General features: G+C 23.3%; 3 protein-coding genes across 3 annotated transcripts; all 3 read right to left on the bottom strand.

Moving 5' to 3' along the window:
* Positions 1-389: 389 nt before the first annotated feature.
* On the bottom strand, positions 390-1,503 carry Phum_PHUM390470 (RNA-binding protein 8A, putative; the record flags this gene model as incomplete). Its single annotated transcript, XM_002428505.1, has 5 exons — positions 390-432; positions 572-696; positions 769-905; positions 1,128-1,266; positions 1,465-1,503. The coding sequence occupies 5 exons, from the start codon at positions 1,501-1,503 to the stop codon at positions 390-392; spliced, it is 483 nt and encodes a 160-aa protein (XP_002428550.1).
* Positions 1,504-2,623: 1,120 nt separating this feature from the next.
* Phum_PHUM390460 (mitogen-activated protein kinase ERK-A, putative) lies at positions 2,624-7,706 on the bottom strand (the record flags this gene model as incomplete). The annotated part of the gene is made up of 9 exons (XM_002428504.1): positions 2,624-2,694; positions 2,780-2,953; positions 3,042-3,120; positions 4,571-4,650; positions 5,304-5,375; positions 5,520-5,682; positions 6,685-6,826; positions 7,197-7,385; positions 7,603-7,706. 9 exons carry the CDS (start codon positions 7,704-7,706, stop codon positions 2,624-2,626), a joined length of 1,074 nt encoding a protein of 357 aa, XP_002428549.1.
* Positions 7,707-8,301: 595 nt separating this feature from the next.
* Positions 8,302-14,681, bottom strand: Phum_PHUM390450 (uncharacterized protein; the record flags this gene model as incomplete). Its single annotated transcript, XM_002428503.1, has 13 exons — positions 8,302-8,469; positions 8,548-8,934; positions 9,011-9,223; positions 9,314-9,558; positions 9,651-9,887; positions 9,983-10,169; positions 10,245-10,432; positions 10,526-10,773; positions 10,868-11,025; positions 11,142-11,296; positions 13,195-13,421; positions 13,533-13,960; positions 14,349-14,681. 13 exons carry the CDS (start codon positions 14,679-14,681, stop codon positions 8,302-8,304), a joined length of 3,174 nt encoding a protein of 1,057 aa, XP_002428548.1.
* Between the last annotated feature and the right edge of the window lie 867 nt (positions 14,682-15,548).

Raw genomic sequence — 15,548 nt, 5'->3', positions numbered from 1 at the left:
AATATTTGATGAATAAATAAAAAAAATTTTTTTAAGTTATTTAATAATGATAATTATTTTAAAAAGGTACAAGCATATATATATATAAGATTGAATTATTTTCAAATTTTATTTTATTACTTCACCTTTTTACCTTAAGGTAAATTATTTACTTTACATTAAATAAAAAGAAAGTTTTTTTTAGTTATCATATTAATTCAATATAAAATGTTATAATTATGAAAAACTTATTTTTTACTAATATAAAAATTTTTTATATCAAGGTGTAAGCTTATAATTTTTTTAAATTAATAATAAAAAAAAAAATTTTAAATAAACTAATATTTATAATAAGTAAAATCAAATTTATTGTTAATTATTATTTTGTAATTAAAAAGCTAAAAAAATTTTTAAATATTATCTCTTCGTCTTCTGTTTCTGCTTTTCCTTTGCCTAAAAAAAAAAAAAAAAATAAAAAAAAAAATAAAAATTTTGATTATAATTTTTTTTTGTAATTTTAATCGAATAAATTTTACAAAATACAATTAATTAAATACTTGTGTGAATATATAAATTTCAAATGAATACATACTTTTTAGGACCTTTTGCAAAACACCAATCTACTCCAATTTGTTGATCCAAAATTTTAGCACCGTTTAAAGCTTCTTTAGCTTGTAGAGCTTCTTCATAAGTTTCGTACTCGACTAAAGCATAACCCTGAAAATTTAAATTTTACTTTACTATCTAGTGTCTTAATTCATAATTTATAAATATAAATAAAATGATTACTTTTAAATAACCAGTTCTTCTATCTAAATTCAAATGCAAATTTTTAATTTCTCCATGTTCGGAAAATGTTTCATGTATGTCATCTTCTTGAGCTTCTTCGTGAATAGATGTCACAAATAAAATCCACCCTTCGACAGCTAATTATATATAATTAAGAAAATTTTTTTGTTAAATATAATTATAAAGCGAATTATATAAGAACTTTTGAAATAACAAAAAAAAAAGTCGTTATTTAAATTTAAAATAAAATTTTACTAAAATGATTATAAAACAAAAAAAAGTAAAAAAGGATTAAAAAGTAATATTATTAAAAATATATTAAAATTAATAAACTACTACAAAGTTCATTAACAACTTACAACGTTGAGGACCCGGTTCTTCGCCACCACCATCAAGATCCATAGACTCATAGTCTTGTATATCTTCTCTTGCTGAATTTTCTGAACCGAAACCACGTCCCTTTCTTTTTTTAGCTTTCTCTTTTAATCGCTCAATGCCCTCTAAAATTTATTTTAAAACACATTAAACAAAGAAGAATATAAATTTTAAAAATTACTTTTAAAATTATACGTTTAACTGGCATTGGAGCAAGTGATGCAATAAATCATCATAAACAATCATTTGTACGAAATAATTGACTTAAATAACAATAAATAAATAAAAAAACTAAAACTTACGGTCTCCCTCTTCATCAACTTCAAATTCTTCGGCATTATCTATATCTAGAACATCCATTTTTATTATTTTCTTTTTTTTACACGATTAGTTTAAAAACTAGCTTGTGATGCCAAACTAAAATGCAATTGTTATGTTGGTCAAAATGCAAACCATAGAGTAAAATGTAAATGCCTTCTAATAAACATCGAAATTACGGTTGGCAACAAATTCTAGAAATCAAACTACTTTTTCTTTTTTCTTTTTTTTTTTTGGTAATTAATTAATTCTTTAATAAACTAGGACACTTTACGCAATTTTCTTAGGGCAATTTTTTTTATATTGAAAAATTAATTATTTTAATCCCTAAAATTTACTTAAAAGAAAAACGAAATTATTAGTAAACTTTTTCTTTTCTAAAAAATAAATCGATAAAAAATTTAAAAAATTATGTCTTGTAATATTCGTTGGATTTTAGCAGTAATAAAAAATACCTAATTTTTGCAATTTAAACCGCTTTAAACTTAAATGCATTTGGCCTAAAGTTTAATTCATAAATTGAATTAATTCTTTAAACCATTAATATATAACCATAATAAATAATTACGAAAATAAAATTTACCATTTTTTATGAAAAGTTAACATAATTCAAAACATTTTTTTAGGATTAAAAAACTTTTTTTTATTTAAATAAATAAATTTACGCAATAACGTTTTAAAGTATTTTTCAACAATTGAGTATATTAAATTCTTTACAGTCTTGTTAAAATCTACTTTTTTTTTTTTTTTTTTTTTTTAAAAATTCAATTTTAAGCATTTTAAACAACAAATCTTCTTTGTTTTGAATAAAAATATTTAAACATTTCATTAATATTTTTTTTTTTAACTATTTAAAAATAAATTTTAATTAATATGATTTTTAAAATGTTCCCAAAAATATTTTTTTAATTACATATGTACAAAATACATTTCATATTAATTATTTTCTTTGTACATATTTCAAATAACTTGCTTAGTGCACACACACACACATAACTTTTTAAATGATTCCATTGATTTTAACTATAAAAATCTTTTTTAAAGCTTTTTTTTTTCTTAAATACAAAGAATCAAGCATTCATCATCAAAACTGTTTTATTGGTTTTTTTTTTTTCCTCAACCAATTATTGTAATATTCAAAATATAGTTTTTTATGTTAGTACTAGGATTCTTGTTGCAAATTTGAAACTAATAACTGTGGTTGAAATGTGCAAACTTCTTTGTAAACTAATTCTAAAACAAAAAAAAGTAAAATTATATTTATTTATGACTATCTTTAATAGTTTTACCCCTATCAATAGTTAAAACTACAACTAACCTTTCCATTTTTCAACCGGAAGTTCCATGTCTTCAAAACTTTGATCGTAAGGTGCTGAAACAGGTTCATCTGATGGATCAGCATATTGAGATAAATACCTGTGAGCTAAAGCTTGTTCAGCTGTTATCCTCTTGTCAGCATCCAATTCTAACATCTGTTCTAATAAATCAATGGCTGAAAAAATTACATCCATATAAAATTTAAAAATATTTTTTCAAAATGATGATCTTTATATAAAATTTGAAATTTGAAAAAATTTTACCCAATATGTTAGCTCCTTGAAAAACTTCTTTAAAATCTCTTTTTTTTAATGTTGGTAATGACAAAATATAATTTCTAGCCTGTAAATTAAAAAAAAAAAAAATTAACTTTATCATGTACTTGTAAATTAATAATAATAATAATAATAATAATAAATTCAAAAAGAATTATTATAAATAGCATTGTAAAAAGCGGTAAATAAATATTGTTTGTTATTTACACGTTAAATAAATCAAAATTTTTTTTTTCAAATATTAATAATAATAATTAGTTAATTATTATTGTAATTTTCAAAAAAAAATTAAAAAAATTACCCATGCAAAATACTCTACTATATAAATCAAGCAGAAATTTACACATACAGGGTGGTACCAATGTAATTGTTCTCTTTATAATTCTTCGATTTAAGTATTTAAAAATGTCAAAACAATAATAATTAAGGCACACTAAATATAAATATAAAATGAAAAACACTCACATGGTCGTAATATTTAAAAATTTTTAATTCAAAATGGTAATGACACGAAAAAGAAATGACGGACACACATTGGCAGTGACGTATGTTACAGACAAAAGTTAAAAATATACAGAAAAAAATGAACGACAACAACAACAACAACCACAATCATAACTGAACCTAAATTATGAACAATTCAACGTCAAAAAATTCAAAATTTTTTTTTGCTTTATACTTGCATGGATGATGTTTGAGTAATATCATTAACAAAACAAAATGACATTTCGGGGATTCTTTCGGGCCATTCCGGGTATCCCTTGTAATTTAAAGAAAATTTACCTCTTCGCTTGTTATTTTAGCCACTGTTTCTTCCTTCGGCGTTCCACATAATAGTAAAACTCTAGTCAAATGATCAATATCTGAATTTATTTATGTTAAGGTTAAGACATTTCCACCAAGCTAAAATCCTTTTTTTTTTTTTTTAATTTTTTAAATTTCAACAAAATTGTTATGTTATTAATAAATTTTAAAAAAATTTGATTCATTACATTTACACCTTTTTACCAATTAATTTTTTTTTTTTTTGAAATTTTAACTTTACAAACAGATATTACTTTTATCAACTCATTTAATTGTTTTTTTTTTTTTCAAAATACCCACAATTATTTAAAAAAAAAAATCTTTTAATGTTATATTAATGGAATGCTGGAAAACTTTGTAAATAACAAAAGCGATCATTATTTGCGCGCGCAAAAAAAAATTATTATATATATAAAGTGAAAGAAGCCAGCCAGCCATGTTTGTCAGTTATTTTTTGTAAAAAAAATAAAAAACTTTTACCTGCTTGTTTATCATTATTTTTCTTATAAATTTTTCATTTAGCTTTAAATAACTAAAAAAAAAAAAAAATATTGATAAACTGCAGTTTTACCAATCAATCAATCAATCAATCATATTTACAGATATTATAGATTATTTTCATTATTTAAATTAAATGTTTTTTTTTTTTTTTTTTAGTGTTTTTTCATGTTAACTTTTTTTTTTTCAAAAGAATTTCTTATTTTTTTACTCACGGATTCACTTGATATTTTTTTCATAAATTCTGCATTAGGAGTTCCGAGTATTTCCATAATTAAACTCAATTGATGAATATCTAATTAATAAATATGTAGGAAATTTTAAAATGAACAGAAAAAATTTTTGTTAATTTCCAAACAATATTCTCATCGTCAAGTTAAGTAAAATAACAATTCTGTTTTTTTCTTTTTTTTGTTGTTGTTCGATTATAAAAATTATCATTTAAGAAATATAAATACCTATTTTTTAAATACATGCATTTTTACATGACATTTAATTAATTTTATTTATTTCACAAGAAGAAGCATACCTAATATGAACCTGACTCGATAAAAAACCTTATTCAATCATTATTAATTACATAATTCCACAATATTGTGGAATAAAGACAATACCTAGACAAACGAATAACAATCAAAGACATTACAAATATATTTTCCTCTACTAAAGAATACTACCTGAAAATTTATAAAATAAAAATAATAATTAAATTGAAAAACATTTTAAACATCTTTCGATTGACAATTTTTTTAGAAAGACTTAAATCCAAAATTGAGCAACAATAAAATTCAAAAAGGAATTTTTCCCATATCAATTCAAAGATTTTAAATTTTTTAAACTACTTGAAATGTAGAAGAAAAAGAAAGAAAGAAAGAAAGAAAAAGAACCATTAAAACTAATAGTAACATAAGATAATTATAAATAAATTTAAAAATATTTAAAGGATACGGTCTGTTCCTGGGAATAAAGTTCTTCCAGTTATTAATTCTGCCATAATGCATCCAACGGACCAAATATCGACTGTAAAATGTTCAAACAAGTATTGTTACTTAATCTTATTACTCTACAGTATTATAATTAATATTTATCTGTTATTTTCTTTAAAAAGTGCTAAACATTATTAAAAAAATTACCAATTACTAATATACATTGTTATAAAAGTACCTGTTTGGTTATAGTGCATCCAATTTAACATTATTTCAGGTGCTCTGTACCATCTAGTGGCAACATAACCTGTCATTTCATTCTCTGTTGGACGTGCTAAACCAAAATCCAAAATTTTTAACTCACAATCTTCATTAACAGCAATATTAGAAGGCTTTAAGTCCTGTAAAAAAAAAAAAAAAAAAAATTTAAGTCAATCAAAGTTTTTAGTGGTACATTTACATTAAAAAGCTTTATTTTAACAAATTAAAGATTGACAAAACTGTTGTAAAAGTGAAGAAAACTTATATTTATTTTTTGTTGCCTTTTTTTTTATTTAAGTAAATAAATAAGATTTAATATAAAAATTGTTTTTTTTTTTCTTCTTAAGCAAATGTTTACTATTATAAATATACATATAATTTACAGGTCAAGGATATCAAGATTATTTTTAAATGTTAATACTTTTTATATATTACTCATAAAGTTTTTAACAAAAAAAATTAATATTTACTGAAATTGCACTAATGATTATTGTGCGAATAAATCGAATTTCTACAATTTTATTAAAATTTATTATTGAGTTCTAATCTTAAACCAAATTTAAGGGATGTCATTCTATAATTGAAATTAACTTTAAACCCAAAACTTAAATTTTACTACAACTTTACTATTGACAAAACTTAGTTCTTTAAGCCATCAAAAAAAAAACGAAGGCAATTTCAGAATTCCACATTATTATTGTTATAACTTATAAAAATAATGATATGAAATGTATAATGATAATTTATAATAGATTTAATATTTATCAAAAGAAAAAACATAATAAATCTAAATTAAAAAAGCTTTAATTTTTAAAATGAAACTATAAATACTTGAAAATTATCAAAAAACTATGTTTAAAATGTAATTTTTCTTAAATTAAAAATTTATTTTTATTTTGACGTAAAAATTTTGAAAACACTTTAAGTATGTTCTAAAATTGAAAGTATTAAATTCCCCTTTAGTTGTGTTACTATGGGTAAGTAAATTAAAAAAGATAATTATTATTCATGTTTGAAACAAAATAAATACATAATTATGTTAAAAGTCTGTTATTTTAAGTTAATTTGAAAAATTGATGTTATAAATTAATTAATGGGGAGATTAAAATTTTGCATTATGAGGGTATTTGTATGCAACATACCCTGTGTATGATTCCTGCAGAATGAATATATTTTAATCCCCTTAGAATTTGATAAACTAAAAATTGAACATGATCATCAGATAATCTTTGAGTTCTAATTATATTATTTAAATCAGCACCCATTAAATGAGTAACCAGATATCTGAAAAATATTAATTCATAAAATAAGATTCGAATAATTACTTATTGTTGAAACTCATGCCGTGTATTACGGCAGAAATTTTTTTGTAATCGTACTTAAGACTCATTTTAATTACATTCTTATATAAATACACTCACTATGGACACTTTAATTATAATTTGAACATGTTGCTTCAACAAATTTTTACTGAAAGGAAGTTTTTTTTTTTTTTTTTAAAGAGTTACCTAAAAAATTTTTAAATTGTTTTATACCTATTTATTAATATGAATAAATATTGAAAAATCTTCATAACTTTTTCCCATTGAAAACAAACTTAAATTTAATTATAATGGTTTGAAATTAAAAAAAGAAAAGAAAAGAAACAACTTACACTTGCTGAAAATTATCTAAACATGTTGAAGGATGAAATACATCTAGTAATCCTATCACATTTTCATGATTCATGTGCTTCAACATTCTTAATTCTCGATAAGTTCTTTTGGCGTGAACTGCAGATTGAAAAGGACGAGCCAATTTTTTAATGGCAACTTTCATTTTTGTTTTTTTATCCAATGCTGAGCTTTATAAATATAAAAAAAAAAAAATTTGAATTTTAAGTCGCTGCATAAAATAAAATAAAAACTCTTAATATAATTGCATCCGTGTGAACAGAGTAACTAGACAACGAGTTTGTAAAAAAAAAATTTTTTAATAAATTCATAATTGGAAAATTATAAATTTTACAAAAAAAAATATTTAAATGGTAAAAACGAAAAATAATCGAAGCCGATTCCTACCAAACTTGTCCGTATGCGCCAGATCCAACGGGTGTTAACATTTGATATCTTTCTGGAACTTCCCATTCTGTTCTATTTATTTCAATCTTATAAAAATCGGGCATATTTATATGTAATATATATATCTAATAATTATAACCTAAATGAAAACGTTAATTTATTACTTATTTAGTAACAAATTAATGAACTGAAAACAATACACAAATGGCGACAATTCACATGTATATATTATTTACCAATAAAAATGTATCGACAAATTTACGTAATTCTAATGATACGTCTTAAAATTCTATTAACAAAAACTACGATTTAAAGATTTTATACTTACTTAAAAATTTTATTTAATTTTTAATCGTTTATTTCCTTAAAAAATAAATTTGTAAAGAGGCAGAAGAAGTTTTTGAAGTCATTTCGTAAAAGAAAATTCAATTTAACGAACTTTTTTTTTTTTATTCAAAAAAACTTACCTTGGGTAAAACTTTCTACAATTACCACAAAATTTGTTAATAATTTTATTTTATTATTAAATAATATTATAAAAATCTTGAAAAACTAATAATTTAACTTTATTTAATTTTTAAAAACCCCTAGGGAAAGGAATACAAGAAAAAAATTAATTAGAATATTAAAGGAATAACAGCAAAATTTTGTTAATTTATTTTTATTGTTTTTTTTTTTTTTTTTTTAAATGAGACCAAATTAAATTAATTCGAATCCTGCTCCTGATTGTATTGCATACACGAGTTTGTCCGTCATTAGTTTTTCATCAGAAAATTCTGGAAGTTTTAACAAATTCATACAAGTACTTGCAGTAGGCAATCGATCAATGTTTCCCGCTCTTTGAATACAAAATGGCGGATCTAATTCCTAATTGTGCAAAAAAAAAAAAATAACATCAAAATCAAATCCGTACTTAATCATATTTAAAAAAATTCCAGAAATTACTTTGAATCCTAAAAGAGGAGGACGAGAGCAACTGGTCACAAATTTCAACAATTGTTTTTTTTGCGCATCCGTAAAATTATCCACAACTTTCCAAAATAATTTAATGGTGGCATGTTCTTCGGTATATCCTCCAGCGTATTTTGTGTGTTCTCTCAAATCTTTAACGTCCACGGGAATTTCCGCACCTGATATCAGTACCTGGAGTTCTTTGTTATTAAACATTTGAATCCATTCCAAAGGAATTACGTTTGTAAGACCTTGTTTAAAAGCCACGCATTGAGTTCTTATTTGTTTATTAAGTTTGTAATCTGCCATTAAATGAATATATTCTATTCTATTGGCTGATGTAACTGGGATTGATTTTCCTCCAGGTTTCAATTCTTCAATCTACAAAAAAAAAAAAAAATTTTTTTTTAAATAAAAACTTTATTTTAATCAATAATGAAAAATTAAAAAAACTCACTCTAGTTTCGCCTAATTCTTCATTAATTATTATAAAGTCTAATCCTAAATCCAAAACGTCACCTTCGTAACTTTTTAAAAACAATAAATTTCTATACATGAGTGGATCTAAAGATGCCAAGTGATGAATATCGACGTCAGAATGCCTGCCGACAAGTTTCGAAAGGAAAAATTCGGCAAAAGGCAATTCCACTAATAAATTCTCGTATAAAGCCTTTTGAAAAAAAAAAAAAAAAAAATTTTTTTCATAACGTTAGTAAATAAATAAAACGTTCGTATTATTTAAAATATAATTTCTATTTACTTTTCCCAACATTCGCCCAATGAAAAAATAATGTCTCGGAAAATCATCTAGAATTAAATGTACATGAGGATTAGGATACAAGAGATTATCCTTGGTCAACCTGAAAAATCCACGATTCGGATCGAAAGCCGTTTTTAATAGTTCGGATAAAAATTCGCGAAATAATCCGCCACCGTCAAGACCTGCTTCTTCCAAACCGACGCTATTAAAAAGTTGAACTCTCATTTTTAGTCTCATTTCGGGCTCTGAAATATTTTAATTATTAATTATAATTTATTTAAAAAAAAAAAAAAATGATTTACTTTTACATAGAAAATAAATTCCTCCTTATACGTACCACTTTCAATGGAAAGTTTTTCAAAGGCATCTTCGTATATATAATTTCTTCTAATTGAAACTTCAATTATGGGTCCCTGTAAAAAACGAGTCGCTTCTCCTTGATGTTCCATTTTATCTTTTAAAATTATCGTTTGAAAAACCATGACTCTTTCTTGAAAAGGTACCAAAAATGGTAATTCCATCAATAGAGTAGCAGTTCGCACTTCTTTTGTTGTTAATGGTGGACCACCATCCTCTGAAATTACATTAAAATAAAGAGTTTAAATTTTTTTTATTTAATTCTTCGACTAAAAATTTTTTTTTTTTTTTTTGGGGGGGGGGAAAAAATACCTAATTCTTCTCTAGATAGAGCACGTAAACCGTGAAAGGGACGATATCCCCTCAAACGTTTTTTTCGAAATGGCAGTTCAGAGGGTTGATATATAATTTGAACTTGTTTAGATATCCAATGATCTTCGGGACAAAAAGGCCGCCGATTGTCTCGAGCATGTAATTGTCGGACTAAATTTACAACAACCTGTATAAATTATTCAATTTAAATTATTTTAGTTTGAAGATCCGATTTAAACCTGAAATTGAAATTCCCAATTACCTTAAATAGATTTGACCACAAATGTGGCTGGTGAAAAGAAATAGAATATTCTATTCCACGAATATGTTCTTTGACTGCGGGTCTGGAATCTGGAAAAGCCAAATCAACTAAACCCAATGAAATATCTTTTAACTGTCCTGTAATCGCAACCAGCTGTTGTAGAGTGAATGGCATTGTTTGACTCGAACCTAAACCGTAAATGAATTTAAAAAATTTCAAAAAATTATTATTAAATCTTGTTAACATCATTATTTCAAAGCAATTGACTTATTCGTATTTACCGGAACCATTTTCGTCTCCGTAAAATTCAGAATCGTGAAGGATTGAAATTAAAAGACTAAAAAGAGCGCAAAATACAGCCAACAAAAGGATGAGCCTTTCAGACTCGTCAGAACTTAAATGAATTCCTCTGGATATGAAATTTATGAGAGGTGTAGCACTACCAAAAACTGATATTTGATTGACACGTTGTATGGCGGACCATAAATGTCTCAAAAACGAAGGTTTGAAAGCCAACAAATATAATAATCTGAAGTAAATTAAATTAACGCATATTACATATTAAATATTACATTACTAAATTAATAATAATAATAATAATAATAATAATACAAAAATTTAACCTATATTTATAAACGGCCAGTTTATTTGATATGAGCAAATTATAACAAATTTCACACAGAGCTTGAAGAATTAATGGTTCTTCCGTTTCGTCAATCAACGTTAATAGATTATTTATTTTTATCGGATCATTTAACATACTAATGCAAGATTCCAGAATCTGAAATTAAAATATAACAAAATGTAAATTTTAAAATAAAAATTGTAATTTAAATTTTTTATTAAAAAATAAATAAATAAATTTACCTCGATTTCATCACTTAATGATTCTTCCACGGTGTTATCTATTTTATCAACTTCGAATTCACCTAATTCATCCTCTTCATCTTCGTTAATTATTGTTTTATTTAATTTACTCGCATTTGCAGATAGAGGAGCAATTACTTGAAGATAACATGTCAATTCACCCAAACTGGGAGGAAAGTGTAACCCTGAAATTATTTGTTTTTTTAGGAATTTTTTCTAAAAAACTTACAACACAAAATAAGTTTAACTTAAAAAAAAAAAATTTTCATTTCAATAATGCTGTATTAATTTAAAAATTTTAAACCCTCGTTTTATAAACATACAAAATAAAAAAATACCCAATAACTTTGAATGTAAAATTTAAAGTTATCATATTACAGTACAATATAGTTATGGCATAGCAGTAGATATATTATAGTAGAATAATATATTATATATATAATATTACATTGATTTTATTTAATAAATTTCCAATGTTAAAAGAAAAACTTTTTAAATATAATTCCATCATACAATATATAATGTAAATCAGACGCCATTTTTGTTTTCCTCTTTGTTCCATTAAAATATATATATATATTTAGATTAATTTTTGTAGACATTACAATTATTTATTTGTATTCATTTAAATGAAATCTTATCTTATATCCAAGTATACCTTATTTTTGAAAAAAAAAAAAACAAATTGTAACTATTAATGTGATAAAACAAATTAAAAAATGCCTTCTAATATGCAATTTACATGTATTCTATATATACACAATATGAGCATTATGCATACCACAAACAGCCATTGCTCATAATAAATATGCTTTTTTATTCCAGCTTTTTTTATGAATCATTTTTTATTACCGACATAAAATAAATAAATAATGATATGTAGTCGTGAAATAACGGTTTATGAAAAATTATAAAAAAAAAAAAAAAAAAAAAAAGGTTTTCTCTGTCTAAAAAGGCACATACCTCTAGAAAATATTTTTGATTTTTCACGGAAATTCTGATGGTCGCCTAAGGAAGTTTTTTGCACTGTTTTTATTATTATTATTTTTTTTTTTAAATACTGTTTAATCCGTTATAGTATTTCAATAAAAATAAATATTTCGAGCTAAAATAAAAGAGAACGGGTTTTAAAATATATATATATATATATTTTTTTTAAAATTTCATTTCAAACCCCCCCCCCCAAAGATACATTTTTAATTTCATTTTTACAACCGTAAATAAAATTTAAAAAAATGTCGTTACACCGCTTTAGGATCATTTATTGCAACAGTTCTTCACAATAATATTAAACGAATAAATAAATAAAAAATTAATAAAAATAAATTAAAAATTCGATATTTAAAGCGTTAATGGCGGTTCGGTTTTTTTAAAAATATTATTATTTATTTTTTAATTTTAAACTTTAAACGAGATATATATTGTTATAAATTTTTTAAAATTGTTTTTCAAACTTTAATTTATACACAAAAATGATTATTAATTTTTTAATGTATTCTTTTACAAAAAAAAAAACTTTTTTTCCCCATAGATCAAAATCAATAACCGTTTCCTTCCTTTAAAAAAAAAAAAAAAATTAATACAGCATTAAATTGAATTGAATTGAAAATCTTAATTGTTAAACAATAAATACATATTATTTAAAAATTATTAAGACGTTTCTATTAGGAAATACAATTAATAATTTTCTTTTTTTTGAATATACACACACATATGTATGTATCGTTGAAATGTTTAAATTCCAAATAGCTTCTGAAATATGTGCTTTTTTTCGATTTTGGTTCAAATTAAAAATTACTTACTAAACCTTTTTTGTTATCAATTAAATTAACTCACAAAAATTATGTACCATTATGTGTTTAAACTTAATATTAATAATACTGCAAAAATATTTTGCTTTTGCTTTCATTATATTACTTCTGTACTTACAAAAACTTATATCTCATATGAAACACACATAATGAGGCAAATTAAATATTAAAATACAGACATATATTCAGTATAAGAATTACTGAACATGAAAATTTATTTCTCTTCTTAAATCAAAAAAAAAAAAAAAAAAAAAAAAAAAAATTTAACTTACAGAAATGTTTCTTTTCCAAGTACAAAACGGTAAACAGCATGCTAGATGAAAATAAGCTTGAATATCCATCTTTCATGTTACCATTAACTTTGCAATCTCTTAAAAATTCTAGCATTTGAAAATAAGGGAAAGATGATAATTCGGCAAAAGCAGGAATTACAAATAATTTCATTGATTCTGATAATTTCGGTGAGAAAACATCCTTACACAAATGCTTTAAAAAAATGCTGAAAAAAAAATTACAATAATGTATTATAGAGGGTATTAAAGTACACATTTGAAATTAATAAAATATAGTTTTAAAAATATTTTTTTATGACAAAATGATGATAATTTACCTGAATTCTGATGATGATACAACATCTACTAATTGCAATGGTCTTAACAGTAAATCAAACAAACAAGCAATCAAAGGAGTGGGAGGTTCAACAGATTCACATAATAAAGGAGGAGTTTTTTCATCGATTAAAAATTTAAGGCTTTTAAAATAATTTTTTCCAACAAGGTAAATAAATATTCTAGCTACTAAAATCTTAGCTTTTTCTTCATTTAGTACATTTTTAATAACTTCCATGGAAGTAAATATTTCTAACATTCTTAATGACACTGCTATTGAATCGGGGCTTCTAAATTTGACTGAAGATAACATTTGTCCTATGTTTAAATTTAATAACCTTTGAAGATGCCAAGACCAAGAGCTATTTGTTATTTCTGACAATTTTATAATCCTATTTTTGGCTTTCAAAATGCTTTGTGATATTGTCACCTAAAACAAAAAGAAATGTAGAATTCACTAATAATACTAATCAACAGAATAAGCTTTTACAAAGTAAAATAATGTTTTCGTATATTATGTAATACTTCATCAAGAAAATTAATTTAAATATGCGAAAACTTGAACAGTTATGTTTGAAATATAGCTTGACCAAACTATTTGAACTCCTACTAATAAAATCAATGTAAAACTTTTAAAAGTTTCATTTAAACTAATGAAAATGCCTCAATAAATAAGTTTCCAAAAATCACACTGAAATTAAATTTACGAACAACCGAATTTAATAAATTATTAAATTATTTGTTATAGCTCTAAATTATATTTAAAAAGTTTTAGAAATCATACTTGATAAAAAAAAAGAGAAGAGATTTTATCTTACCAGCCTACTATCATCTTTTTCACCATCATAAAAAAAAAGAAGTTTTTTAACTAGCAAACCCAAAGTTTTTTCATTGATATTATTTTTTAAATCAGACTCCTGAAGAATTGAATCAAAAGAAATCCTTTCAATTTGTTTAAATTTCTTTCTTGTTAAATACCCTCGTGCAAATGCCTGAATTAAAACAGTACATTTGGTACGTTTTCTACATTCTTCCCGTTTCAAACGTTGCTGGCGAACATGTTGCAATAATTCATTTCTTTCCGTTACAATACTAGCACCTGAAAGACATTGTTCCGGTTTTCTTCGATATTCTCCTTCGAACATATACATTTTGAATGTGTAAAAAACCACATATCAATTAAAAATAACACTTATTTAATTAATTGATTTAAATAATCCATTTTTAATTTAAAACACATAATACTTAAAACTTAATTAAGTTTGGCCTTTGAAAAAAACAAAATTAATTCAAAGTAAAAAAAAAAAAAAAATGCACAATAAAAGCAAATAAGATTGATCTACACACTGCCGAAAAAAAAATTATTTATATTATTTTATTTAAAAATTTCGAGAAAAAAGTTAATTGGGAAAAATATAAATAAATATTATTACGAGCTTATAAAATGTACAAAAAATTATCTAGTCATGACTGTTTGATTACACGATATTATGATTAGACGAAGTGTCGACAATTTATCCTTTGTTCGACAGTTTTTTTTTACGTAAATTTCAAAAACAAAAAAAAATCAGATCTACTTTAAACCAAGGTTTTTTTACTAAATAATATATAAATACAAAAATATTAATGCTTTGAAAGTTTACATCTCTAAAAAACATTGTGTAATCAAAAGGAAAATATCTCAACATTTAATTAAAACAATTTTATTTACAAATTCAAAAATAATACTTACTTACTTTGATTTGCCAAAATATTAAAAATTATTAAAAAATTATATAGTTGAGGAATTGATTACATTTACAAAAATTATTGTTAGAAAAAACAAAAAGTAACTAATTACTTAATGAAAAGTAACAAATTATTAAGCAGTGTATAAAATAAATTATTATATTTTTCGAATAGAAAACATTTAATATAAAAAAAAATTTAGGTTAATTCAAACCAAAATCTTCATAATTTTTTTCTTTTTTTTGTTTAAAATTTGATTTATTTTTCTTGAGGAAAACATTTACTTTTTA

The sequence above is a fragment of the Pediculus humanus genome, genomic scaffold (assembly GCF_000006295.1).
Source record: "Pediculus humanus corporis 1103172107869 genomic scaffold, whole genome shotgun sequence".
Lineage (NCBI taxonomy): Eukaryota > Metazoa > Arthropoda > Insecta > Psocodea > Pediculidae > Pediculus > Pediculus humanus.
This window is presented reverse-complemented; position numbering and strand designations above follow the sequence as displayed.